Source organism: Camelina sativa, chromosome 4 (genome assembly GCF_000633955.1).
Source record: "Camelina sativa cultivar DH55 chromosome 4, Cs, whole genome shotgun sequence".
In the NCBI taxonomy this organism is placed as follows: Eukaryota; Viridiplantae; Streptophyta; class Magnoliopsida; order Brassicales; family Brassicaceae; genus Camelina; species Camelina sativa.
In genome coordinates, this window is record NC_025688.1 from 21,811,241 (window position 1) to 21,836,182 (window position 24,942).

A 24,942-nucleotide genomic window follows, 5' to 3' on the forward strand; every position below is an offset into this window, starting at 1 on the left:
TAAGTTGATGCACAAACCATTGTTATATGATGATATCACATGTCGTTCTGTTATGCCCTTCTTTGTCACAACGCCTACACTTATGTCTCTTTGACCCTTGTGAGTTTTGTGATGATTTTATCTTGTCTTCAGCGGATTCATATCTTCTTTTTCTGCGCCGTCCAGGATGTCTTCTTGTTTCAGGTGGTCGAACTTTTGCATCTTCAACATGTTGTGGGACTCGCCATTCTTCTTCAGGAACACCTATTGGATTAATAGTTTTCTCATATTACGATCTCCATGCGGTAGCGGTATACACATCATCAGCATAAGGATATAGATCCTTGCCTATATCAAAAGCTCCTTTTATAGCATGTCTACAAGGGAGTTTTCCAATGCTGAACTTTCCACATGAACAAGTCCTTCTTTCTAAGTCAACAATGTAGTCTACTCCATTACCTTTAACCTGCAACATGGACTTGCTCATCGGATAACCGTTCATGAATTTACCTTTTTCTATTCTTCTTGAAATCTTTTACCCCACATCAACAGTTAAAGGATCTTTTTGCTTTGCACTTAACTCTCTACTCTCATAAAACCAGTGTGTCATCATTTCTCTGATGCTGTCTAACAAAGGAATTATTGGATACTCTCTGGGTGACCTCAAAGCTGCATTGATTGACTCAGCCGCATTGTTGGTGTTAATGTCATATCTATAACCCGGAAAATGACAGCGAGCCCATTTTCTCACATCGGCTTCCTCTAGATAACTTCCAATAGCAGGACTAATATTGTTAATTCGCGCAAACTCTTTCTCAAACTCAGCAACTCTATAAGCTTTTGATGCTTTTGCAACCATACCAGCGACACCTCTGCCCTTATTATATGTTATCACATTACTAATCAAGTGGTGGATGCAAATACCATGTTTAGCCAATGGGTAGATGTTTCCAATTGATTTAGCAATTGATGTATGTCTATCTAACACAAATGATAAACCTTCTTCATCAGCTATAACCATCTTAAGTTGCATAAAAAACCACTTCCATGAACAATCATTCTCAGAATCAGCAATTCCAAATGCAATTGGATACAAATTGGAGTTACCATCTACAGCTGTAGCAACTAGTAGAACTCCTTTGTATTTATTCTTCAAAAATGTTCCATCAACTACTATCACTTTCCGCATTGCCTTGTAGAACCCTCTTCTTGATTGACCAAAAGAAATAAATAGGTATTTGAATCTTCCATCAAAGTCAATTTCGTAATTCGTGAACGTACCAGGATTCGCTTCTTGTAGCATGTGCAAGTATTTTGGTATCTTAGCATAACTTTTCTCAAGAATTCCTCTAACTTCGTTAACTGCATACTCCCGAGACTCCCAAGCTTGGTGATATGTTAGCTCGCAGACGTACCTTGAATGAATAATATTAATTATATTAATCGGTTTAGGACCTTCCTTCACACCCTCATAGCTTTGCTTAATGAGATGTCCAATTGTTCTTTCAGATAGAGTCCTACAAAATGATTTTTTTTTTGAAGGAGCACATGTATGGTTACCCTCAAACTTGTTGATTTTGAAATATGTAGATGGTTGTAAACACTCAGCCCGGAGCCTCCAATTACAAGCACTATCAATGCAGCGTATACACCACCATCTCTTATCAGATTTTGTAATCCTGTAGTCGCAGTTATATTTCATTGCATACATTTCCATAGTAGCCTGTAAAGCTTCCTTACTGCTAAAATATCCGCCCTTCTTTACCATTGAATCTTCCAACTTTGAACCAGCAGCATCACCAAGATTAGCATTAGTAGGCTTTTCTAATACAACATCAGTCGGCTTATGTGAATTCCTTGAAATAATTGCTACTGATTTTCCCAAATCAACTCCCACATCATCACCATCACTTGTATCATGTGGATCCTTATTCAGGTCGAACTGGACTTTACTCCTATCATCATCAACTATTCCTTTGAACGTAGCACACAACCGAATCATGTTTTTCCTTTTCAGATATGCAAGAAATTTTTTCATTCCTCTATCATTTGTCAATACAACGGAAGGAGAATCAATTTTAACCTTTGTGGGTAAATAACTGAATTCCACATCAAACATACTTTGCTCTATTTCATAGTCTTCTGAAACCATCACCTTCAACTTTTCAAGAGACGTAGTGGGTTGCAAAGTCAGTAATCTCGCACGTTTTTCTTCATCATCAATAAATCTCCACTCCTTGTTGGCATCCAGTGTCCATACACCACAAGTAACGTAAATTTGCATCGTAAACAGGTAAGTGAAATTTTCGTGGAAGGTGGAAGAGACGGTAAACAACCGATCATGATATCATAAGTTATGTCGAATGTCAATTTTTGTTGTTTTTGTCTTTCTTCTAAATAATTTAGAATACACATTCTAAAATATATTAGAACATATCTAAACAATAAATACAGAATCGTAACCATAAATTACGATTATTCAAAAAATATTCACTTTCCTTATTTAATTTATTTTCTTTCTATTTCTATGGAATTCTAAATTTTACAGATTATAAATTATAAATTATTTACGATATATCTTCTACTTCTTTTAGTATACAGGGTAAAACGTGGAAACTATATTCTGAATTTATGTAGAATGAAGAAAAATGTAGAATACATATTCTTAATTTTGTAGAACATACAAAATTCACGTTTCTGAAGTTTTTAGATCAAATTTCGGTCTAAACTTCGTAGAACATGTACAAACTGTAGAATAAATGGTCTAAATGTTTCAGAACTTAGAAAAATCGTAGAAAATCATTTTTGAATAATTTAGACCAAAAATCATCAATTTACAAACTGATTTTTGACACCCAAAAATTTTCTTTTTAAAATTTTTTTTTGCATAGTTGTATACTAACATGGGGTTTTTATTCGTTTTTTGGTTAAAACTCTTAAAAACTTCACTATATCTATTAGTAAGGGTATTTTCGTCACAAATGACAATCTAAAAAAAAAGTGTATATGGACAAACTTTTTAAAAAACCTCCTTTATTTCTAAATTTCCCTAAATCTTTTAAAAGATAAACCATATCCAAAATATACCATATCCAAATATATCTGCACACTATTAAATACATAAAATTAACGATGAAAATTTTATATTTTTCCTTCTCTGATAAACAAAGATATATGATTTGATTCTGATCATAATCAGATCTTCACAAAATAAATCTTTTAAAATTTGCTTACCAAAAATCATATATTATAATTTATGAAAACAACTTAAACACGTTAAAATCTACCAGTCACAACTTTTGATAAAATGAAGTGAAATGTCTCTTCATATCTTTATAAATTTACTAATAACACCTTTCTTTTCCCATCACCAAAAAACCTTTCATTTTCCCATCACCAAAAAACCTTTCTGAAAAAGTCTTAGAACAAAATATTAAGAGGCAGAGATTCCCATGACAATGACACCAATTTCTGTTTTGCATCCGGGAAGGACAGATTGGAGGATACACGCAAAGGTCTTGAGCATTTGGTTTACCCGGGATTTCTTCACGAAAAGGGTGATGCTTTTGGTCGATCAAAAGGTAAAAAATAACGAAGAGTCGGTGTATTTTTTATACCCAGTGTATAGCCAATTACTCATGCATGTACTGATTTAATAAAATATCTGATACAATTTTTTTGTACGTGTAAGGGTAACACCATTGAAGCAACTATTATCCACACACCACTGATGAAAGAAATTCCAAAGTATATCAACGACAGAGAATGGTATTCGATATCCAATTTTAAGGTCATCAAACCAACACTCAAGGATCGAAACACAACACATCGTTACCAGATCAAAACTTCGGAGGATACAGAAATGTCCATTCTCGCCGATTTGAGTCCCGATCATTTCTTTTGAAGACATTAAAAACGGAAGATCGATTGATGGCTCATCTTTTGGTTAGTCTATTAACTTACCAATTTGTTGAAAACGATGTAGTAGGGATGATATTGATTTAAAAGTTTATTGCGTTTTAGATGTCTTTGGATGTATAATTGATGTGAAGCAAAGAAGAATCTTTGGAAGTGCCAGTGCCGAAAATGGGATAGCCGACGACTATGATGAAGTAGTCTTCACTCTCTTGAATGGCAGGTAATACATTTCTTAAATTTTTGTCTTAGTCTCAATTGTTAATAGCTTAGGATATACTTAAATCTAAATAATAAATTACATTGATTTACTATAAACATAGGAATCAAACTCTCAAGTGTTGTGCTAAGAGAGATTATGCTTCATATTTCATGCATCATTGGAGACTAAAAGGATGTCATCTTACATATAAAACTGATCCAGTGTTTTGTGTTTTACGATTCTGGAAACTTGGTGTTAGTGAAGGTATGTTTTTTTCCTTACACTTTGTAATAAGATTGATTTATAGAGAATTTAATATATCATTTTGTTTTGTAGGTGCACCATGCATTGTCAATTGTAATGGCTCCTCAAGACTATCGATTCAACGAAATATTGAGGGTTTGGAAAATCACAAAGCCAAATAAGATTTATATTTTCTAAATTATATTTTTCACTTAATACAAATATTTTACATTGAATTTTATCTGCAGCTCTGAATTTGCTGCCCGCCATTATTTAACATATGTCATGGCACATGAAGAGGACGTCTGATGAAGATGTGCTATAAGGGGATCATTCTATCATATCATTTTCTATGTTTTGGTTTATGCATCTATCTTTTTAAATTCTAGAACTTGAATGAACTTTTGTCGTTGTGAAACAATCTCGCTTATTCTGTGGAGTGGTACTATGCTGTTTATTACTTAAATTAAGGATATTTTTATGGCGTAATAGTTCTAATATCCATAATTACTTATTTAAATATGGTATAATTGTTTAAATTAGTATTTGTTTATTTCTTCAAAATAGTTATTGTTTTAAGCCACAAAAATCAACTCTATATGTTTATACATAATATTCAATTAGATATCAAACACTATCCATTCAGATCTTTTCAGTTTCTGATTTGTCCTTATTTGTAACTATTATTTTCTTTTTATAAATTTATTGTAATATTACAATTAGTACATACAAATTTATGTTATGTTTATAAAATAACATATATCATCGACTATGGCAAAAGACCTATGTAGATTAATAATTGTATATACAACATATATTTTTACGAACTTGCTATAGTTTATAGTGATGAAGTGATCCACACGAGAAGTGATGATTACTACTTATAAGAACTATAACACTAAGTGGAGAAAATTATGAAGTCGTTGACTTCAAGTAGATGCAGTTTGGCAGATGTCTATCAAATGAGTAGCATCTGTCTCATTGTCATTTTCCTTTTTTTAACAAAATATTTCTGTTTCTATCTATGTCATGTTCAAAATTTATATGAATCGTTTACAATTTTTTTGCATTTTTATGTTTTGTTTCTATTCTTTGTATTTAATTTTATACAAAAAAATATAATAAATATAGTAACAATTGACCATTACTTATGGAGTTGGTAATACATATACATAATATAAGAACTTTGGAAAATTAATTAAATATTTAAATTTAATCCAGTGCATGGAGGTTTACAAGTCCAATAAAATATTTTTGACACACGTCCAAAGAAGGAAGAATTGATTCTCTAAATTTTTACCATTCCAATAAGAAAAAGTCAGAACTTTTAGAAAAAGTCAGAACTTTTAGAGACTACTCCCATCAAACATGTATTTTTCGGGTTTTTAAAAACATTTATCAGTTTTGTATTAAAAGCTTATATAAAACATTTATCAACCATTCATCTTTCATCTTCCTTCTTCTATTCAATATAGTATAAAAAATTATAAACATGGTTGCATACATAGAGGAATTGAATCAGACAAAGGAGAGATTGAGTATTGCAGTGAAAATACTCCGGTTGTGGACACCTCATATAATATTGAGACAACCCATCTATAAATGTTTGATTTTGGTGGATGAGAAGGTAATTTTAATTTATAATTTTTTGTTCTGCATGTTAAGATGCTAATGAAATTTATTTATATCATTTGTTTTTTCATTTTTGATGTAGGGTAAAAGAATCGATGCTAAAAAATCTGAGCTCGAGTTTACGTCGATCATTTCGTCGACATATTGGAACAAGGACATATTTTAATGTATAGGTTCACAGTTAGGGAAAGTCAGCAAGCGTCAAGGAACTCCAATAATCCATTCGAAATATTGATTACACGCAAAACACGGATCAGCCCAATACCTCCCAGGTCTTCAGACAATTTTTTCCATTTAATAGATGCAACAAAGTTTCAAAATGCTACCCCGGATGAGAGAAACTGTTGTGTTGGTAAATTAATAAACCCTATAATGCTTTACAATTTTAAAAAATTGTAGAGTTTATTTTTTAATGTTAACCATATGTTTCTGATTTATCTTTTCCCTTTTTTTTTTGTAGATTTTTGTGGAAAGGTGGTAAGAGTAGGAGTACGTCGTTTTATTAGTTTTCTTGATTATGAAGGTGGATACAATGGTCAGAAAAATGTTATTCCTTTAACTGTTTTTGACATCGAGTAAGTAATTTTACTTATTTTAAAAATTACTTACAATTAGTCTTTTATTTCGCAATTTAAAAAAAATTCATTGGATCATAAATATATGTATTTATTTCCTCATTTTTGTCCTGTTAAGTGGCAAGTAGATTGATTGTATTGCAGTAGGTGAAACCTGTTTGGAATTTGTTTATAAATAGGAAAGAATAGTTGTGAACCCTACCTATGAAAGTGAACCAATAATGTGTATGCTAATGTTTTGGAGAAGCTCTTTGTTTAGAAGTATTATCCTCTTATTCAAAGTTTATTATAAAAAAACAGACAAAAAATGTTAAAATATAATATCTAACCTTACTTTCCATTGTTTAGGTGCTCATTGTCTAATGTCTCAATTGAGATGTTCATATATTTTTCTTGGTGACGAAATCGAAGAATTTACTAGAGATCCCGCACTGTAAGTTCATAGTATGTTGATTGAATAATTTTAATATCAATCTCATATGTGATTTAATTTATACACTGTTTTTCCTTTTTTCAGAGGTTGTTTTTATGAGACATCAGATGATGAGGATTATGAGGGGACAGAAGAAGAAGAGAGTGATTCAACTTAGTAGTTGTACCGGCCAAATATGCTACCTTTAATTTTATTTCATAATCTTACATTTCCTTTTTATTAGTATGTTCAATAATAAGTTGTTGTAATTCTGAACCTTTAATTGCGGAGAATAATGTACTGTATCATAAATTACTATATTTGTTTTCATAAATTATCTCTATTTCAATTACAATTTTATCGATGTTTAATTTAGTTTATTGTGAAAGGCTTAGGTCTAAAGTTAACATGTAAATTTCATAAGTTCTACTTATCAATGTTGAAAACTTTATATATTAATAATAAGAAAAGATTACGCTAAATTTTCTCAAGTATATTTGAGAATATTTACTGTTACACAATTTATTTCTAAATTAAAACGTTTTAGTATTACTTGAGAAGTATCCAAATATATTCCTTCCAAAAATAAATTCTTCAGATTATATTATCTTTATAACAGATAGCGCATAGAAAGCTACTTATTAAAACCATGAACTAGGTGTTTTTATCTTTTGTTTTGTCGTCGACGATGAAGAAGAGAAAAGATGCCGACGAAAATCGTGTTCAAGGAAAACCAGGAGAACAAAAAATCCGTAAACTCTATACGGGGAATCAAGTCCAAAGTCCAGTTATTGTTTCAAATACGCCACAATCTTCAGTCAATATTAATTCTGTTTTTGGTAGAGTTCTAAATGATATTTCTAATCGGTCATCTTCTCACCAACTTTCCTCTCCAAATACAAGTAACACAATTTCTGGTATTCTTCACTTTATTTTGTTAACTACTTTTTCAATTATACTAAATATAATTCTATTAATTTGCAGAAACTAATAACTTCATTTTTTTAATTTTGTCAATTAGGTGTTGATTATAGTACACCATCTTCTACCTTTGAAAACCAAGGAATATTGTACAAAGAAAACCGATCCCAAATTTGTAATGGTAATTACGTTAAATAAGGTTACAAGAAAATGTTTATAATTAGTCATCTTATTAGTCTGGTGATATTATTAGTCATGTTATTAATTTACAAGAAGTAATTTTATAACTTCTTTATATCAGGAAATAAGGCCACTCTCGAAAAAAGTCCAGCAAACCAAACTTTTAAACCCACATTTAGTCACTCATATAATGAAAGAGCTACAAGTTCAACAAAAAAAAAAGGAGCAACATCGACTCTATCAGGTATATTAATCTAACATATATCTCTAACTATTTTTATTATCTTAATTTTAACAATAATTTTATATTAACTTTATAACTTATAGACCAAGTGCAGCCAAATTACTCGAGTAATCGTGGAAAGAATACAAGATTCAATCCTACACCTACAAATTTTACTAATATACCAGAAAAAAATATCAGACACTCAACTCAGGATGAGTTCAGTACAGATAGCACTATAACTAGAGGTAGTGTTATGTTTAACACCTTACCTTATATCTCTATTGTTTTAAATGTTTACCAACTTATCTTATATATCTTTACTACGTTGGTTATATTATTTAATTTAATTTTCCAATAATACACAGAGAGATTGTGCACTCAAGCATCCAAAAACAATATTTTTCGAAGAAAAGTTTGTGAAGTCTCAAAAATGACAAATTTAGATGAAGAAGAGCAACAATATGAGCAGCTGGACTCAGATAGCGGTATAATTTTATTTTTTTAGAAAATAACTATGATATTTAGTATGCATTTATTAATGAAAAATATACGGCTATTATTTTGTAGAGATTGAAGAAGAATATGATGATCAAGTGTTTTACTATAGTAGTCAAGGAGAAGACAATTCATCATCATCTGAATATGCTTCTGATGATGAAAATGTTGGTGATCAATTTACACCACGAGTGTCATCTTTAAATGCAGCTAAACAATGTTACGAGATGCTCACCCTGTTTGAGGCAAGTTTTAAAAAAGTATTCGGAATGGAGAATACAGTTAATTTCTGGGCAGGTATTCTTTTAACTTAGATTTTAAAATGGATTTATAAACAAAAAGATTTGTCAATGAGGAAATATTACTTATGGGCAGGATATAAAGATGATGGTGATCCTGATTATAGTTGTACGCATTGTGGTGCAATATTTTGGTATGGAGAGAGGATTGACAGAAGAAGAAGCACTAATAACCCAATTTATAATGGATGTTGTATGCATGGACAAATTGTTCTACCTATGCTAAAAGAGTCGCCAGAGATTGTATGGAATCTACTAACAAATGAAGATGATTTGTCACGACACTTTCAAGAGAACACTAGACCTTACAACATGCTTTTCTCATTTACATCTTTGGGTGGGAGGGTAGACCGGTCTGTTAAAAAAGGACGTGGTCCATCAGTGTTTGCTTTGCAAGGGGAAAACTATCATTTGATGGGATCTTTAAAACCAAAGCCTGGTGATTATGCAAAGTTTCAACACTTTATATTGTTGACACTCAAAATGAAGTCCAAAACATTTTAGTTTTTGAAAATTGGATAATATGTATATAATCTGTATTAGGATATTTACTATTGTCTTATTTTTAAAAATTTCAGCAAAGAAGACCGTGTATGTAATAAGGATGGGAAGAAAAAATTCAGGCCAGACCTTGTGGAAAGCATCATTAAATTGCTTGACGACGTTAATCCTCATGTACAAGCTTTTAGAATGGCTAGAAATAGGTTTGATATGGAGAAAGAAGAAACAAACTTCCATATGAGGATTATCTCAAGTCGCAAGTCTTATGGTAGGGAATACAACATCCCTACGGCCTCTGAAGTTGCAGCACTGATTCCCGGAGATATTGATGCGAATATGGATAAACGAGATATTGTCCTTCAAAAAAGAAACGGAATATTACTAAGAATTCATGAATGTCATGTCGCATATCTAGCCCTACAGTATCCTTTGCTGTTTCCTAGAGGAGAAGATGGCTACAGACTTGGTATTAAGAAGACAAAGATAACAAGAGGCAGTAAATCAAAGACTAAAGAATCAAAAAAAAAGAGTCAGAAGGATGTAAGTATGAGACAGTGGTTTGCGTATAGGCTTCAAGAAAGGAAAAATGAGAATCACACCCTTCTAAGATCAAAGCGATTACTACAACAGTTTATTGTTGATGCTTTACGATGATCGAAACAAATAGGCTCAGGTATTTGAAAAAAAAAAAAAAAGCAACTTCGAAGGACATACAAGGAAGATTTTAGGAAATCAGCAGAAGCTGGAGACGACAACCTAAGCAATCAAGGAGACTCTTTCATACTACCCGCTTCTTTTACTGGGGGACCAAGGTATATGAGGCCGAGCTACCTTGATTTGGCTACATGTAAGAAGTTTGGGTTTCCAGACCTCTTTATTACATTCACTTGCAATCCTAAATGGCCTGAAATTGTAAGATTTGTCAATGAGAGGAAGCTAAAGGCTGAAGATAGGCCAGACACCATTTGCAAAATATTCAAGCTCAAGCTTGAAAATCTAATGGATGACATCACAAGAAAACATATTTTTGGGAAAATAGTTTCAGGTTTAAATTATTTACCTTCTTCATTTTTTTATAAAACAATTTCTCTTTCTTTTATAACATTACATATATATATTTAAAATATTTATATTATTGTGCAGCTATGTACACAGTAGAGTTTTAAAAGAGGGTTCTTCCGCATGCTCATATTATCATATGGATGGATCCTAAATGTAAGTTCCCTACTGCAGACGAAATTGACAAGTTGATTTGTGCTGAAATTCCAGACAAGGAAAAAGATCCAGAACTCTACAATATAATATCAGAATGTATGATTCATGGTCCATGTGGTAGTGCTAACCCATCATCTCCTTGCATGGAAGAAGGTAGTTGTTCAAAACTTTACCCAAAACAGAATGTTAAAACCACCAACATTGACAAGGAAGGTTACCCGGTTTATAGAAGAAGAAAGGATGGGCATTTTATCGAGAAGAATAGTTTCAAATGTGATAACCGATATGTTGTCCCTTACAATCAGACTTTGTCGCTTAAATATCATGCTCATATTTATGTGGAGTGGTGCAACCAAACAGGTTCAGTGAAGTACTTATGTTCACAAAGGTAATGATCGAGTTGGTGTCATTGTTGAACCTAATAAAAAAAAAGTTACTGAAGAAGGTCACAAGAATCTCCAAAATGAAAATACTCCATCATCGAAAGACGAAATACAAGATTACTTTGATGGCAGGTAAATAAATTATTGTTTAAAATTTCAATTTCTGTTTATATTATTCATTCTAAATCAGCTTTTTTTAACCCTTTTCAGATATGTATCTGCATGTGAAGCTATGTGGAGGATTTTAGCTTACCCAATACATTATAGGCAAACCGCTGTTTTGCCACTCACTTTCCATGAGGAAGGCAAACAACCTATTTATTACCGAGAAGGTGAGTCTGCACAGAATGTCATGGATCATGACTCTCTTGATGAATCTCAGTTTCTTGCTTTATTTCAACTTAATAAGCGTGATGAAGAAGCTAGAAAGTTATTATACGAAGAAATACCAAGCAAGTTTATTTGGTATGGGGAGGAGAAATATTTTTTCAGGAGAAAAACAAGAACATTTGCTATATGGAGAATTAACTATGTGCCTCCAACCATAGATGATGCATATCATTTGAGGATACTTCTCAATTCCATCAGAGGTCCTACCAGTTTTGATCACATTAAAACTATGAATGGTGTCGTACACAAAACGTATCGTGAAGCATGTTACGCTCTTGGGTTGTTAGATGATGACAAAGAATATATTGAAGGTATCAAAGAAGCACATTTCATGTGTTCTCCAAAGTTCGTTCGTAAAATGTTTGTCAGGATGCTTCTCTTAGCTGTTTTAAGTACTCCTCATATTGTATAGGAAGAAACTTGGGAGATGTTATCTGAGGACATATTAAGACGGAAAAGAGAAGAATTAAAGCGACCAGGTTCATTACATTTACTATCTTATTAAGATAATTTTTTTTTTCTTTTGATGTTAGATGTAGTATATAAATTAACAAATCTTATTTTACAGAGCTTACATTGACTGATGAAGAAAGGAAAATATTTTGTCTACAAGAGATAAACAAACAGTTGAAAAGAAATGGTTCTTCACTTGAATTTTTTAAATCTATGCCTCAGCTACAGAATGAGAATATTCCTGTTTTAAACCATTTAATAGCTGATGAACGGAGATTCATTAATCAAACTGATTTTAAAAAGTAGCATCTGGAGTAGTTAAATATGCTTACAGAAGAGCAGAAGAAGATATATGATGAGATCATAGACTATGTTTTCGAAGATAAAGGTGGAGTATTTTTCTTATATGGTTTTGGTGGAACTGGTAAAACATTCCTTTGGAAAGTTTTATCTGCAGCTGTAAGGATCAGAGGAGAAATAGTGTTGAATACTGCATCTAGCGGTATAACCTCTCTTTTGTTAGAAGGTGGCAGAACAGCTCATTCAAGGTTTGGCATTCCTCTTGAAGTTCATGAAACGTCAATGTGTAGAATGTCAAGGTCTTTTGATCTAGGTGAATTAGTCCAAGAAGCGAAGTTGATAATCTGGGATGAAGCTCCGATGATGAGTAAATACTGTTTTGAGACTTTAGATAGAAGTTTGAAAGATATAATGCGTGATCCAGAAGATAAACCTTTTGGGGGTAAGGTCATTATTTTTGGTGGTGATTTCCGTCAGATACTTCCTGTTATTGTTGGTGCCGGTCGAGAGCAAATAGTTAACTCATCGCTCAACTCATCTTACCTTTGGAATCATTGTAAAGTTTTAAGGCTAACAAGAAATATGAGGTTGCTGCAAAACATAACTCCAAATGAAGCCATGGAGATTGAAGAGTTCTCGAAATGGATTCTTGATGTTGGAAAAGGAAGACTTAATGAGCCAAATAATGGAGTTGTTGATGTTGACATCCCAGAAGAATTGCTTATCACAGAAGTAAACTCTCCAATTGAATCGATCATTAATGTAGTATATGGTAATTCGTTATATACTGCCAATGATACCATCTATTTTCTAAGCAGAGTTATTTTGTGTCCTACGAATGATGATGTCAACACTATAAATGACCACATGATATCCATATTAGAAAGTTAGTAACAGTTTTCTGCTAATATTCTCTATATACTATATACTACTAGGTAGGAACCCGCGCTACGCTGCGAGTTAGTTTTTTTTTTCTTTTTTTCTTTTTTTTCTTTTCGATTTCATAGTTTAAAGTTTAACATATGTTGTTTGGAATCAAGTGTCATTAGTTTTTGATAATTTTAATGTTAATTTTGTTTTTTTTGTTATTATTATTTACATCAACATATGATACTTGAGTTTTTGATTTAATAAATTTTGTTTCTGAATATATATTTTATTTTATTATCTTAAAAATAAATTTTGTTTTTTTACTTCAAAATTATATTCTTCTGTTACTAAAAGTCTAAAAAAATACTGAAGATTTTGGATGTAAATACAGTGAATCCACAATGTCCAGTTTTCATCAAATCAATAAAATTAAATGTATATTATATTCAAATAGAATTTAAATTGCATCTTTAATATAGATTTTATCAGTGATTGTTGATAATATATTGGCTTTTAGTTTTGCTTTTTTGTTATTATTTTTTGCTGCATTTTTTTATTCTTATAAAATCTTAAACTAAAATATTATTTACGTTTTCTTGTCCTTCACCGATGGAATAAGTTCAGTCTGTCAACTATATAAACCAAATAACCCCAAACAAGAAGACAAACATTCAAAAACTCAATTATCTGATGTAAATGATAATAACAAAATAACAAAACAAAATTAGCATTACAATTATCAAAAGCTTATGAAACTTGACTCCAAACAATATATATTAAATTATGAAATCGAATTAAAAAATATATAACAATAAATTAAATAAAAAACGAACTCGCATTATAGCGCGGATTCTAACCTAGTATAGACTAACAATCAATTTTCCTCGAGCTTGAAACTATCTACAACTTTTTCCGATAACTATATATATATATATATAAACTATGGATTTGTAATAAAAAAAATTATGATAGTAGTTTCTACATATACAAATTTATTTTCAACTTAATTTTAAAAATTATACATTGAAACTGAATTAGAAATGGAATTAGAAAGCAGAAGATGAATTAACAAAAGCATTAGACTGCAATACAACAAAAGAGATGATAAAATCACACATTTTTTAGCTAAAACAGAGATACTATGAATCAGTTCTTGGATATGCACTTTAAGAAGAACAAACTCAATGATAGAAATATCATACCCATTTGAGGAAGGAGAGATTCCGAATTTATCAAATTCTGTGTACGCAATGCATATTCCCACTTCCCATCAAAATTCTTCTTCTCCATCAATACATTAATCCCTTCAGTTGCTCCAGCATTTCTTTTACATAATGCAAACCCAAGTTTCTGCCACATTAAATACCAGTTGCAATCAACATTCAGGCGAAGCCAATTCTATGTTTTTTTAATATCAGGGGAGGAGGCAAAGAAAGGATCACTCACAACATAAGTTAACTCGTTCTTCAATTTGTTGGCCTCTTCTGGATTCTTTGTTTTCTTTAGCTGCTTTTTCAATTCCTGTTTTAAGAACCCCAAAATATCAAACAAAAAGCCTTCGTGACGAATCGGAACCTCGCAGAAAATTGCTAGAACAAAATACCTCTCTTTCTACAGGAAGTTTATCCTCGAAAAAGAAATTGTATCGCTTCTTGAACCTACAAAAGATACAGAACTTATGTTCACTCAAACAAGAACAAGAAGCATATTACATTTCATGTTGACAAGAGAAATATACCCGTCAAGGTCAAGTCTTCCACCCAATGAAACAAAGCGAGGATCACGAGGTTCCTGAACGCAAACAAAGAAACTCTTTTAACAAAAAAAAACTCAACAATTCTACACCCACAAGATCAACCACTTGAGAGAGAGAACAAATAAAGAGATATAGAGTTTCAAAAGTTTTTAGGTTTTTTAGAACTCAACTCCACTGGTCTTTTTCAATCACAAATGAAAAACCCAAGATTAACAAAACATAACCAACAAGAAGGTAAACAAGAACAAGGGAAACAATGAGTGTACCTGTTTTTGTTAGCACAACCCGTTTTCTTCACTTGATTTGGTTTCCTTGGAACTGGCTTAGACCCATCAGCTCGCAACTTATGTATTTCCTCAAAAATCAACTTGTTATTAACTTAAAACCCAATACTTAAGGGTCACACACAAGCCCGACTCAAGTTTTTGTTGGGTTATGCTCAACACTATGAGGGTTGAAATCCTTAAGCCAATCTAATCGAACTTCAACCAAGTCAGCACCCATATCTATTGAATCCGCCATCACTGGAGCACATATCAAGCTCGGATATTTCACATTTTCTTGACTTCCTATCTTCACTTCCGTGGAATTTGAAGCCACCTGAAGGGTCACACAGAACAGAACAAGGATATAAATTCCCACAATCTAGATAAAGCTTCGTCTTTTCAGTTCTATATATATAGTTTCAAACTCAGAGAAGAACAAAATCTGAACATCAAAAATCATAATCCAAAAGATAATTGAACATCAAAAAGGAAGAAAAGGAAGAAGAATTCACTAACATAGACGTTGGAAGGTTACATGCTTCGCCGGCGCCGTTGATCGGAAAACAAAACGGGGACCAGCACACTCCTGGTTTGTAGGGAAAAGAACTCGGCGGAGATTCTTAAATTTTCGTTTTCTCGATCCGTAGAAATAAATCAATATGTCCCTCTCGGCAAAATTATAGATGTTCTGTATTAATCGTTATAATTTGATTGGTTAGCTATTGCTTCATTACAAAATCTGAGGTGTCAGTAGCTGGTGAAAAACAAGGAAGTTTTATTGTATTGATATGACGTTTCTAGATTTTTTAACAAAAATTATTCATAGTTTTGTTTTAATCATTGATTGTTTAACAAGTGAAGAAAGAGTTTACTTAAGTTCAAATAGTATTGATCTTGCAGATAAAAGAAATAAAGACAATCCTGCATATAGCCCGGATTTCCTAAACTCAATTAGGATTTCAGGAGTGCCAAACCATTCTCTTCGTTTGAAAATTGGTTGTCCAGTAATGTTGTTACGCAATATTGATCCTCATGGAGGTCTAATGAATGGAACAAGAATACAGATTACACAAATGGCTGATCATGTTATACAAACAAGAATCATCATGGGTACGAGGGTTGGTAAAATTGTTCTTTTACCAAGAATGGTATTAATACCATCAGATACCCGTTTGCCTTTCAAAATGAGACGTAGACAATTTCCAATAAACGTTGCTTTTGCAATGACTATCAACAAAGATCAAGGTCAGTCTCTCTCAAATGTTGGTTTATACTTGCCTAGACCTGTTTTCTCTCATGGCCAGCTATATGTAGCTATGTCCCGTGTAAGCAGTAAATCAGGATTGAAAATTCTCATTACTGATCCAAAAGAAAAACCTCAAAAAAAACAAGGAATGTCGTCTTCAAAGAGGTTTTCCAAAACATTTGATCATGATTCGTGCATACCTTCGTAAGACTCTGTTTTTACTTTGTTTCCATTCTTTCAAAATTTATAGCTTTGTTCGTCGTTTAAATTATTTGATCATAGATTTTTTTATTTCTTGCAGGTTTTTGTTTACATTTTCACCCATCAAATAAATTTCTAAAATTTTATTATTTATGTACTCCACCAAATTCGTTTTATCTCATATTGACATATTGAGTTTCGTTTATTTAATTTATTTCATATATTTATTATATTTCAAATTATACTACTATATTATTTCCAATTATTTAACCATGTATATATATTATATATAATATTAGACAAGTTGAATAACTTAGTACAATCATTATATTCGTTATAAATATTTTAAAAACTAACTGGACAATATTTTTAGATTGAAGAAATTATAATAATATATACATATTTATAGAAACAAAAGCATAAGGCTACAACTAATACATTAGGTTACAGTACCAAAAGTATTAGATACTCGTGAGGAGAGGATAGAGGCCAGAGGTAATGATATAAGAATGGAAGGTAGTTTGTGTCAGAGTCAATATCGTGCTCACTGAAACCAAATGTCTAAAATAAGTACATTTGAATTTGTAATAAATCGGAAACGGCGAAATAATCTGAAAATAACTGATACAGTATTATTAATTTCAAGTAATAATAAACATTTTGGCCCGTGCTGTAGCACGGGTTACTACCTAATTGTTGTTTATTCAAGATATACCACATTGAATATGATTGGTAACATGTAGTATAAGATATTGAAATGATTTATTTACATGTTATAATAACTGTTTTTTATATGAAATTAATAGTTTTAGTTTTTTCACAAATTAATGTGTGAATTGTAAATGTAAACGGAAGAATTGCAAAAAATAATTATAAAATAAATGAATGTTATATATCGTACAATGAGTAAACGCAAACTCTCAACCCAAGCATTAAAATTTGCATTTAAACAATCTAATATAAGAAGGATATAACCAAAAATAAGTTGATGCCTGATAGCATGCCATTTTAGATTATATAAAATGTTTTATGAGTTGAATATGAGTTGAAGAAATAGAAAAGTAAACGTAAATTGTTCACTAAAGCAAAAATTCAATAGCAAAAGAAGAAAACTCATACTGCAATGTATCAAGCTGCAGAGGTCACATATATAGTACAATATATTAAAGAAACAACAACAAAAAAACAAGCAAATTACACATACAAAGTTATATATGTATATAATCTTTATAAATCGTTGGGGATTGTTGAAAGTACAGAGTGTTCAGGCTTGTGATGGCACTCGAAATCCAGATGAACAAAAGCTCTTTCCACCTCTGGAAGTTCTTCGAGCTTTATTTGCAATGTCTCACCAATTGCATGAGCTTCTTTCAATGGCAAATCCTCTGGCAGTTCTATATCCACCTGCCAATACACACATATAACAATAATTAACATAACTATATAGTTTGTTATATAAATCTTATCGAGTGTAAGCACCTAACAAAGATTTATCTTTGATAAGTTGCTATGTCTGTTTAGCTACGAACCATACACACGTTTATTTTTGAAAATATATCATGGCGATTTTGTAGCAAAATTATGGCTAAGTAGAAATTGACTACCACTTTATGTGATATATTTATAGACGAACCTCAACAAAATAAAGAACACCAAAGGTATATGCACGGACAGTGTCCACATGTTTGATGTTATCCCCGCCTTGTCGCAACACTAGGTACGTCAATTTTTGTAGTACTTCCGGAGGAGCTGATTGTCCGATCAATGAAACTATATAAACAAAAAAAAAAACTTAATTGTGAAAATCTCAATTATTGCGACTAAATCGAACAATACGACAATGTTCAAACACAAACTCACCTGCATTTTCCATAACCGTCCCGGACCAGTTGACAATAGTGTAGATGGCTAAGAGAATAGCACCAGATGGATCAAGCCACCAATAAAAGGCATTAGCAAGAACGGCGGCGACCAATCCAAGAACATTTGTCACCACATCAAAGTGATGATCCTATACCAAACTTCATCAATTAGTCTTCGTTTTACATGAAACTATAAGAATATATGCAAAAATATCTACCTTTGCGTATGCACGAACAATATGATTTCTCGAGCTTTTGCAGTAGATCCATAAGACGATTTTGATAGCGGTTGCACTCAGCATGATTGAATATAACCAAACCAGTTGGTCATGATTCATTTTATCTGAAGGTTCATTTGAAATCAATTGCTCAGCTGCCACAAGCAGCACTTGGAACCCTACACATGTGTGTGTAATTAATTTAGCATTACATTTTCATCCAAGCAATTATAATATAGAGTTCAGAGTTTCATAAATTTCGGGAAAAGGATATATATATTATATACCAAGAGTAGTCATAACAGCTGCGAAAATGATGATTCCAACGGGTTGCACCCTAAGCTTCCCTATGGGATATTTGTAGATATTGACGTTCTTCATTGACAAATGTGTGAACCATAGTATTCCTCCTGCCATAAGGTCAAGCAAAGAGTCGAGAGTCGATGCTGCAATCGCTATGGATCCACTCTTTACCGTAGCATATATCTACACACAATGTAGACGTTTGATAAATAAAAATCATCATAGTGAAAACAATGTTATAAACTAATGTTTCAGTATAAGTAGATCATGTCACACCTTGAGAGCAAGTAAAAAGATGTTAGCCCAATTGGAGATTTGCATGGCAAGCTCTTGTGCAGCTCTCTCAGCTCGATCTTCTTCTTCTTCTTTTTCATCGATGATGTACTCATCTGATCGAGCTATGAAACTTTCTACTTCTTCAAAGGATTTAATTGTTGCCAATTGTCTTTGGTAGTACTCCTTTTCATCTATTAGAAATGTGATATTTAAACAACATCTAATATTTGGTATAGTAGTTGTGAGTCCTGTGACAATTATTATTTAAACTTATAAAGTAAGACTAAGACATATACCTCCTTTGAGGCCTACGGCTTTGGAGACATCAAGGTGAAAAGGGTTCTCCGGATCGATTTTGGATCGAAGTTTTTGAGGCAAATCCGTGAAGAAATTGGATTTCATAGAAGAAACCATACCGGTTAACTTCGGTTTGTGATCAACAGCCTCATGATCGTTTGACGAAAGCAACGGCGTTTCCGGACAGTTGACTTCCATTTCTGGAAAATTATATAAAACCAAATCATCGTAAAATAGGTCTGAAGCATAAAGCTAGGCATGGGTAATTAATTAATAAAAACTATTAAGTGTAAAGAAAAAAAATATATATACCGGATGATATCTAGAGGAAATTTTATGCTTGCAGATGATGAACAAAGAAAAAAAGATAAAGGATTGTACACAGAGATTGGTTTTTATAGATGAAATATAAGATAATTTATGTACGTTCAATGAATTTTTTGGGGTTAGATAATAAACTATTGTATGGAATAAGAAAATGATGACGATGATGATAGAGACAGCCGTGGTACTTGCCCACATGCCTAAGCATCAACAATGCTTGTCTGATCCATGCCTTAATCAGGAGCTTCTTGTTCCGTGACCATTTTGTCTTTTGGAGACATGACAATGTCAATTTTTTTTTTTAGTTTGGAAAACAACGACACGTGTAGTTTTACAAAGTTATAATTGAAAAACACAAATAATGATAACTCTCGGAACCCTAATTTTGGATAATGCTGAGATATATATATGCTAAGAGTGTTTCTACAAGAAAATTTAGATCTATAGATACAAATTAACTGAAACCTTATTAATAATCATTAAAAGATTTGAAAACTTCTATTACTACTTGATTAGGAGTAGTAACACATTAAGTAAGATCAATCCAAATAAATAAATAAATAAGACAAATGAGCGTTGAAAATAAAAGAGCCCAAAAAAAAATATGTAAAATATTAAGTCCAACATCCTTTAGATATATTTATCAAACTAAATTAATATTATATTGATAACACATTGACATTTGTATATGTGAAAAACTATTACTTCCTCTTTTTCTATTAATTGCCATTCTAGAGACTTTCATACAAATTAAAAAAAATAGATAAATGTTCTATTATATTTTTATTTTACTATTTGAATTCTAAAATATTTATTTTTTTATTTTTTTATTAAAGAGCAAATGAGATAATTTTCTACTAAAAATAATATTAGAAAATCGAAAACAACAACTAAAATGAAACAAAAAAATTAGGTCTAAAATGACAAGTATTTTAAAACGGAAAGAGTTTTAAAAATTATTTGCAGACATCACATGTAATTATATATATAGACAAATACCCACATTTATAAAACTTAGTAGTCACTACCAATCACATATCAAACTATTCTTAATCATGTTAATTTGACTGTTAATTCACACATTGACACATATAGATATAGCTAATAGCCTAATATAAAGTTATAAACGTTCGACAATATATATAAATTACCTCACGTCATGAACTTGTAAAAACTTCTTTGATTTGAAACTTTTTCAATTAATCCAAAAGGAGTCGAAAATTGGTCTTAACTGTGGGTTATATAAACTGTGAGACCTTGGTAAGTCAACAAAGAAGGGGAAAACAGAAAATCCCAACATGGGTAAATATGAAGAACTTTTTTGAGTTTCTTCTATATTAAATGAAAAATTATGTAAATTTTTTTTTCCAAATTTAGGAAAAACAGTCCATAAATTATTGATAGATTTCTTTGTTTATATAGAGAGAGAATTATATAAAATATAAATTTATAGATTGTTTACCAAATTTACAGCTACAAACGCCTCTATAACTTATATATTGAAACATTTCTTTATTATTTTAATATATAAAACAAATTCTAGATAAAAATCTTTATATAATTAAGTTTTCAAAGAATTTACAGAATTTCTTGAAAAGGTTATTTTCCACAATTGAAAGTTACAAATCCATGCTCTATGACTTATTGGTAGATCTCTACATTTAAAACGCTCTATGACCTATTGGTAGAGTTCTTTATATTTATAGTATCCTACGTTTTTATAAATGAGGAAATACTTCATCTAAAAGTTACCACGCTTGAGTTTTGAACAACGAGTTGGTGCAACAATATAATCTCTCCCAGTCCCAGAGTATATATGTGATTGTTACGCACTCTTATTCAATTGATTGTCATCAGGAGACTTTAGGAACATTCCCGGAAGCTACAATTAGAAACATGATTTCTTTATTTCTTTGACTTTTTTTTAAAAAAACTACAATTAGAATCATGCAGGTTGAAAATTATTCACTATCTTAAATTCAACGTTATTTAGTATATTGTGTCTCTAAAAGGACATATTGGCTACCAGCCTACCATCATATATAATTGTCAGTACTTATTATTTATTTTTCTTGGTTTTCTCTAAGTTGATATCACCACTATACTACTTCCAAAGATTTAATAGCAAGCTTGCAACTAAGAGATTTCAATCCTGAACCCGCTTCATCTGTATCTATACGTGGATTTCAGTTTAGAAGTGAATTATATTTGGTTCAAAAGTTGAAGCAGCTAGCTATACGCAATGGGAGTCTTGGCCAGAATTAGTTATGAGAGTCTAGTAATACGCCAATGAAATAGCTTCCGTATACAGGATCGCAAAACCTGAAAGATGTATTCATCATGTACTACAGTTCGAGAATTCTACACTATTAAGATTCTGATTCACCGGAGAAGTACATCGGAAAAGAAAAAGAAGAAGAGGAGAGCAATTAAGGCTCTAACTAACTTTCTTAACAGAAAATAAATGTGAGTTACAAAGCTTAGTTTAGGAGAATTAATCTCATCTCTTTATATACAAACATCTCATTAAACCAAACTAAGTAAACCAGAGATAACCGATATCCGGTTGAACCAATCCTCATGTATCTAATACGTCCCTCTCAAGTCGTTATCTTCAAAGGTGTCTGGTTTGGAAGATAAAGACTTGATAATAACATCTTAGAAAGCAATCAATAGAAAGGACCTGGATGAAGCGGTTTGGTGAGAATGTCTGCGTGCTGGTTCTCTGATGGTACATGAAAAACCTTGAGCTTGCCAGCTTTAATCTGATCACGAACCGTGTGACAGTCGATCTCAATGTGCTTTGTCCTCTCATGAAAAACTGGATTCATCGCAATATGCATAGCCGATTTATTGTCACAGTAAAGCTTAGCAGGACTAGTCACCTGGAGATGTAGGTCCGTTAAGAGCTGTTGCAGCCAAATAATCTCACAAGTCGCATGCGCCATGCTACGATATTCTGACTCTGTACTGCTACGGCTCGCTACACTCTGTTTCTTTGACTTCCACGAGATCAGAGAATCACCAAGATAAATGCAGTAACCAGTTATTGATCGCCTTGTATCCTTGCAATTTCCCCAATCAGCATCCGAGAAACCATTCAAGCATATCTCTGAATCAACAGAGTACATTAGACCTTGTCCAGGATTATTCTTGATATACCTGAGGACCTTATGAGCCGCCTGAAGGTGAATATCGGAAGGTGCAGAGATAAACTGACTTAGTTGATGGACAACAAACGTGATATCCGGTCTGGTGATGGTGAGGTAAAGTAATCGTCCAACAAGTTCCCTGTACGACCGAGGATTAGGAAGAGGTGTTCCCATTGTTGCAGTAAGATGGAGACTAGGATCCATTGGGAGTGGACTTGGTTTACAACCAAGTAAACCAGCATCCTCCAACAAGTTCTGTGCATATTTTCTCTGACAGACCGAGATACCTTTGGAAGAGCGTGAGATTTCAAGTCCAAGGAAAAATCTAGCAGGTCCAAGATCCTTAATTTTGAATTCAGACCGTAATAATGCCTTCAAACTCTCCACTGCATTATCATCATTACTAGCTATCATGATATCATCAACATAAACCAAAGCTGCAATGAATGATCCAGGTCTCTCCTTGACAAAAAGTGTATTATCCGCAGGTGACTGAATGAAATTTGCACCCAACAAAACAGAGGATAAACGCTTATACCATTGGCGAGAAGCTTGCTTCAAGCCATAAAGAGATTTGCGAAGTCTACATACCGGATTAGGAGGCAAGGTGACATTTGGTGGAGGAGTATACCCTTGAGGTAAACTCATATAAATTTCTTCATCCAAATCTCCATGTAAAAATGCATTAGAGACGTCCATCTGTGTTAAACTCCACCCTTTCTTAGCAGCCGCACCAAGTAGTAGTTTCACACTAGTCAACTTTGCCACAGGAGAAAATGTTTCGATGTAATCCAAACCTTCTTGTTGTGTAAACCCTTGAGCAACCAACCTAGCTTTATATCTCTCCACTGAACCATCAGGATTATACTTTATAGTAAACACCCATTTGCAACCAACAACATTCTTACCAGGGGGTAAGGATTCAACATCCCAAGTATGTGCAGATTCAAGAGCATTAAGTTCATCACCTGCTGCATTTGTCCATTTTTCAGATTTCATGGTTGGGCAAAGGTTTTAGGTTCAGTTTCAAGACTATAAGAGCAAATATAGGATTGAGACAAAGGATTGAAACGTTCATAAGAAACAACAGAAGAAATGGGATAAGGAGTAGTAATTGGTTTAGCAAGAGGTTGATTTACTGGTGGTATAAAAGGAAGTGATAACGGTGGGTCTGTAGAGATAAAAGGGACTAACGCACAATGATATTCAGAAAGATAGGAGGGAGTCTTAGTAGTTCGTTTAGGTCTAGCCATGGGTAAAGAAGCAGTACCTGTTTCATGTGTACGAGCAGTGTTCTCTTCCAGAACGATACTAAGATCCCGTGGTGTATGTGATGAAGATGCATGAGATGCATCAGGAAGATCAGGAATATCAATTTCAATAGCATCATCATCAAGAAAAGACATGGAATCAACAAAATGTGATGGTGCAGGCAAAGGAAGTACACTATTTGGAAACATATCAACTGCAGTAGATAACAAATTTGATGTTTTAAAAGGAAAAACATTTTCATGAAAGACAACATTACGAGATATAGTAACAGAATGAGACTCTAAATCTAGCAGTTTATAGCCCTTATAACCAGTCGGATAACCAAGAAAAACACAAGGCTTTGCTCGAGGTGAAAATTTATTCCTATCATTGACATTAGTAGAAACAAAACATAAGCAACCAAAACTTTTGAGTTGAAGATAATCAGGTTGTTTATCACAAAGCAATTGAAAAGGAGATTTATCATTTAACAAAGGCGAAGGTAAACGATTAATCAAAAACACTGCAGTTAAAACACAATCACTCCAATGCTTCAAAGGTATATTCGATTGATATAACAAAGCTCGAGCCACATTTAA

General features: G+C 32.4%; 4 protein-coding genes and 1 long non-coding RNA gene across 5 annotated transcripts; 2 read left to right on the forward strand and 3 right to left on the reverse strand.

Moving 5' to 3' along the window:
- LOC104784138 lies at positions 515–1,981 on the reverse strand. Its single transcript, XM_010509202.1, has one exon. The coding sequence runs from the start codon at positions 1,979–1,981 to the stop codon at positions 515–517; it is 1,467 nt and encodes a 488-aa protein (XP_010507504.1).
- LOC104784139 lies at positions 10,783–11,980 on the forward strand. The gene is made up of 3 exons (XM_010509203.1): positions 10,783–11,155; positions 11,229–11,310; positions 11,389–11,980. Exons 1-3 carry the CDS (start codon positions 10,783–10,785, stop codon positions 11,978–11,980), a joined length of 1,047 nt encoding a protein of 348 aa, XP_010507505.1.
- On the forward strand, positions 12,346–13,285 carry LOC104784140 (ATP-dependent DNA helicase PIF2-like). Its single transcript, XM_010509205.1, has 2 exons — positions 12,346–13,093; positions 13,257–13,285. Exons 1-2 carry the CDS (start codon positions 12,346–12,348, stop codon positions 13,283–13,285), a joined length of 777 nt encoding a protein of 258 aa, XP_010507507.1.
- Positions 14,633–14,979, reverse strand: LOC104781714. The gene is made up of 3 exons (XR_002037623.1): positions 14,930–14,979; positions 14,795–14,849; positions 14,633–14,712 (listed from the first exon to the last, which is right to left on the reverse strand). It is a non-coding gene; the product is annotated as an uncharacterized LOC104781714 (long non-coding RNA).
- On the reverse strand, positions 17,733–20,157 carry LOC104781715 (putative metal tolerance protein C3). Its single transcript, XM_010506446.2, has 8 exons — positions 19,929–20,157; positions 19,616–19,816; positions 19,320–19,510; positions 19,028–19,226; positions 18,741–18,919; positions 18,521–18,671; positions 18,294–18,430; positions 17,733–18,064 (listed from the first exon to the last, which is right to left on the reverse strand). Exons 2-8 carry the CDS (start codon positions 19,812–19,814, stop codon positions 17,888–17,890), a joined length of 1,233 nt encoding a protein of 410 aa, XP_010504748.1. The 5' UTR covers positions 19,815–19,816; positions 19,929–20,157; the 3' UTR covers positions 17,733–17,887.